The sequence below is a fragment of the Frankliniella occidentalis genome, unplaced genomic scaffold (assembly GCF_000697945.3).
Source record: "Frankliniella occidentalis isolate FOCC.00 unplaced genomic scaffold, Focc_3.1 Scaffold429, whole genome shotgun sequence".
Taxonomy (NCBI): domain Eukaryota; kingdom Metazoa; phylum Arthropoda; class Insecta; order Thysanoptera; family Thripidae; genus Frankliniella; species Frankliniella occidentalis.
This window is the reverse complement of record NW_026267550.1, coordinates 96,189-100,552: the sequence shown is the minus strand read 5'-3', so window position 1 is coordinate 100,552 and position 4,364 is coordinate 96,189. Positions and strand designations below refer to the sequence as shown.

General features: G+C 60.3%; 2 protein-coding genes across 2 annotated transcripts in view; one reads left to right on the top strand and one right to left on the bottom strand.

The window, feature by feature from the left end:
* The window catches only part of LOC113204061 (cuticle protein 16.5-like), a 1,129-nt gene extending 568 nt beyond the window's left edge, over positions 1–561 (bottom strand). The window contains exons 1-2 of the mRNA XM_052274726.1: positions 429–561; positions 6–329 (exon numbers count right to left, since the gene is read on the bottom strand). Of these exons, the coding sequence (XP_052130686.1) occupies positions 6–329; positions 429–440 (336 nt within the window). The 5' untranslated portion in view covers positions 441–561. The remainder of the gene's footprint in view (positions 1–5; positions 330–428) is intronic.
* Positions 562–3,854: 3,293 nt separating this feature from the next.
* Positions 3,855–4,364, top strand: part of LOC127751330 (cuticle protein 16.5-like) — a 1,191-nt gene continuing 681 nt past the window's right edge. Inside the window, exons 1-2 of the mRNA XM_052274729.1 lie at positions 3,855–3,962; positions 4,050–4,361. Coding sequence (XP_052130689.1) covers positions 3,951–3,962; positions 4,050–4,361 — 324 coding nt within the window. The 5' untranslated portion in view covers positions 3,855–3,950. The remainder of the gene's footprint in view (positions 3,963–4,049; positions 4,362–4,364) is intronic.

The window sequence follows — 4,364 nt, the reverse complement described above, 5'->3', positions numbered from 1 at the left end:
GAGGCGTGGGACAGCGCGGGGGCGGCGTACGAGATGGCGGGGGCGGCGTAGGAGGCGTGGGACACTACGGGGGCGGCGTAGGAGGCGTGGGACACAACGGGGGCGGCGTAGGCGGAGTGGGACAGGACAGGAGCGGCGTAGGCGGAGTGGGACAGGACAGGAGCGGCGTAGGCGGAGTGGGACAGCATGGGGGCGTCCCAGCTGGACAGACCGCCGTCCCAGCTACCGCTGCTCCAGTCGTTGGCCCAGCGTTTGCGCTTAGGGGTGTCCTTGTCCTTGGTGGCGGGGCTGGCGACGGCGAGGGTGGCGAGAGCCAGAACGATGGCGACCTGGCAGAGAAGGAAACAGTGCGAGAAACAGTGTCAATGAGCTGGGAAGCCACCGGAAGTCGCAGAACTGAACCACCGCTGTCACCGCCAGGGTCTCACCTGAACCTTCATGTTTACTATGAACTGTTCTCTTAACGTCCTGGAGGATGCTGAGGTGCGCTGTTCGGCTGCTCGTGTCGCTGTGCCCTGACCGACGACGTCTCCGGCTTATATACCGGGGATGATCCATCGGCCAAAATCCGGATCGAGCACCCATTTTTTCCCTCACTCTACGACATTATGGCGATGGCCGGTGCGGGAGCGCGAGAGAGAACTAGAGATGTCGCCCTCTTTGGTCAGTTCGGTCTCGATTGTTACCGCAGTCCGGCGACACAATAAGACGACTCGGCATTTGGAGCGGAATCAGCGGCGCGCCGTGAGCTGCCCGTGCATAGTAATTGGGTGGCGTGTCGGGCAAGGTCACTGGGCAGCGCGCCGGTCGCGCGGCCATAGGTCCCGGGGGGACGATGCGACGGTGTGACCGTCCCCGTTGATTCCCCGGCGACAGGTGACAGTGCTGCGGGTCAGATTGCGGGTGGGTTGGGCCCGACTCTGTCTCAGCCGAAGGCGTTGGAAGCTGCGGAGACGGAAGGCGAGACTCGCTGTGCACGTCTGACGGCACCGCCCGGAGAGCGAGCGAAGGATGAAGGCCAAGGTCGCGGCCACGAGCATCCCGATGAAAGTGAAGCCGGCCCGGCGTGGCGCGGCGCGGCGCTCAATTGGGGCAGTCGAGGCGGGGCGGGCGCAGGCTGGGCGGGCGGGGCGAGGTGGCTCGGCCGCATAGCGAGCCGCGATCACGAACCTCGGCTCGGCCGATGGTGTGAAACTGATCCCCGGCGCGCCCACATGCACCCCGACAAACACCTTGGCTTCCGGGTGGCGCGCGGCGCAGCAGGGTCCGCTGCAGTCGCCGGAGGGGAGGGGTCAGGGCGATGGCCGCCTATCCCCGCCGCCCGCGCCTGCGGCCCAGGCCTGCTGCCGATCGCCGGTCAATCTGGTCACGATTCGGCCGCCTGCTGCCCTTCTCCCCTCCTCCCTGCTGCACTTCCACCCCTTCCCCGCTGCACTTCCTCCTGGCACTTGCGCACACCGCCGGCAGCTGCAGCCCCGGAGCGCCGCCGCCCACGCGAGGCCGGGTTCTGACGGACGCGCCCTCCGCCCCCAGGCCCCCGGGCCTTCGCTCGCGATGTTGTACCGTGGTTTGCTTTGGCAGAGTCCACCAGCACTAGCTGGAGGGCCGACCGAGGCGTGCACAGCGTGACCCGAGTTACGGGTGGCTCCAGTTCGCTATGAACAAGCAGTCGTTATAACCCTTTTTGAAGTTGAAGAAAACGCGCGCAGCGCTGCTCCCGGCCTTGGCGCTGGGGGTGAAGGCGAGTGACGGCTGCCCCGGGGGGCCCCGGGCAGGGCCGGCAGGGCGCGGACGGGATCATACTCAGCGCCCTATCGAGCCCCATTATGTGCCGATCTCCGCGGCGCCGAGTCGTGTCGACTAATGACGCCCCGCATACTAATTGAATGGTCGTAGAACTCGCCGTTAGCCGTGTACACTACCCGCACACCCTGTACAGCAAGACTGTTTACCTGCTTAATAAGTCATATACGTGTTTCCATTTTTATTACCGTTGAAGAGTGAGAGCGACATCTCCCCCCCTCCGCCCCTGGCCACGCTTACATCCAAGAAGACTCATCCGCTAACCCGTTCCCTCCCAGACGGTTCCCGGGCAAACCAACCCAGAGCGTTAGGCCCCGCAGTCGACCGCAATAAATTGTCGCCAAACAGGAGCACGGACGGCCTGTTTGTCCTTTTGCTGCGTTTTTTCCGTTGTGAGACGAGGAAGCGACATTTCACCCGACATTTTTATATATATAGTCCCCTCTATTATCTCATATGGTTTCATTGTGAGTTTCCTCAGTTTTTTCTCTCTTTTTTTTATTTTCATGGAAATAAAATGAGCAGTAGTTGTTGTGTGATATTTGCTTGTCTGTTGACGCGCGTGGACATTGGACCTGATGGCCTTAAGGTGCACCGCGGCCAGTATTTAGCACGGCTCGTCGGCGCATAGGCCAGCCTGCCTCGGAGCGTTAGACACACCCCTGCGCCGCGCCGCGCCGCGCCGCGCTCGGGGAGAATTCAGCAATCAATTACGGTCCAACTGAACGCCCCCTGACGGTCTGAACAATTAACGGTTATTCAGAATGGCTAAGGGCAAGCGGGCAGGATAAGTAGTGGCCGTGCCGCGGCGACGGACATTCGTCTTGCCCGGTCGACACTTGCACTGCCACCGCCGTCTCTGCCAGGCCAACTGCCGCTGCTGCCGCCGCTGCTGCTGCTACCGCCGCCGCCGCGGCTGCAGCCTGGCCAGCACACGGTCAGTGTCGCAAGGCAGTGATGTGATAGTGATTCAAGGGGGCACTGCGGCCGGCGCCCGCATTGGCTAAGGCAAAGCGTCCTCCGGCGTGTCCCGGACGGGGGTGATAATGGGGACACCTGGATATATGAACCCGTAATGTTTGCGCGCATGTGTAACACTTCACGCCCGACTTGCGACGCGACGCAACACTGTCGCTTTTAGTTGAGCAGCCTTTAAAAATTGTCTAACAGTTTTCAGCCGACCCTACTGCTTTCATAAAGCAACGCAGGGGGCTTATGCAATATTGATACTTTCTATTACTTACACTTTTCATGGCATGCTCGTTTGCTGTATAAAATTATCAAATCCACACAAAGTGACAAATCACCAAACACGAATAAAAGCACAAAAAAAAATAAGGTTAATTTATCAAGAATGTAGACTCACTGTACACGCACCGACGCGCAGTTTACGGACAGCTTGTAGGCTTAGGGCTCGCCCCGGATCGCCCAGAAAGCCTGGCCGTATTCATAGATTCATTCGACAAATTGCGGGAGCTCGGTGCCTGCGGGACTCCGGGGTGGGTGGGCCACCCAGCAGTACACGCTTGCCCTGAGGACGAGATGTTGCCTACCTATTAGGCGCTCGAAGAGTGTCCATGGAATGAACATAAAAATGTCGTTACTGTGAATGACGGAAATACTTTCTGGGTGGTCCCTTATTCCAGCCAACCGGCCAATCAGCTAGAATTACCAGGGCAACTGTTAACCCCATAAATATCAGCCAATCTTGTTGCAATATACGGTCTATAAAGGCCATCAACGCCACTAGGACAACTAAACCCGGGACGATTGTATGTTTACTAGTGCGGACTTAGCTCCCAGCTCGACGGCCCATCAGAGTGACCCCACTCTAAAAGTGTCGCCTTATGGTGTCGCTGGACTCCGGAACAATCGGCCGGCACCCAATGCCAAACACTACTGTCCGAATGTGTCTGTGCGACTGCCTGTTAGTCTGTCGCTCTTTCGTGCGCTCGCGCTCCCGCACCGGCCATCGCCATAATGTCGAAGAGTGAGGGAAAAAATGGGTGCTCGATCCGGATTTTGGCCGATGGATCATCCCCGGTATATAAGCCGGAGACGTCGTCGGTCAGGGCACAGCGACACGAGCAGCCGAACAGCGCACCTCAGCATCCTCCAGGACGTTAAGAGAACAGTTCATAGTAAACATGAAGGTTCAGGTGAGACCCCGGCGGTGACTGCGGTGGTTCAGTTCTGCGACTTCCGGTGGCTCCCCAGCTCATTCACACTGTTTCCTTCTCTGCCAGGTCGCCATCGTTCTGGCTCTCGCCACCCTCGCCGTCGCCAGCCCCGCCACCAAGGACAAGGACACCCCTAAGCGCAAACGCTGGGCCAACGACTGGAGCAGCGGTAGCTGGGACGGCGGTCTGTCCAGCTGGGACGCCCCCATGCTGTCCCACTCCGCCTACGCCGCTCCTGTCCTGTCCCACTCCGTCTACGCCGCCCCCGTGGTGTCCCACGCCTCTTACGCCGCCCCCGTAGTGTCCCACGCCTCCTACGCCGCCCCCGTAGTGTCCCACGCCTCCTACGCCGCCCCCGCCATCTCGTACGCCGCCCCCGCG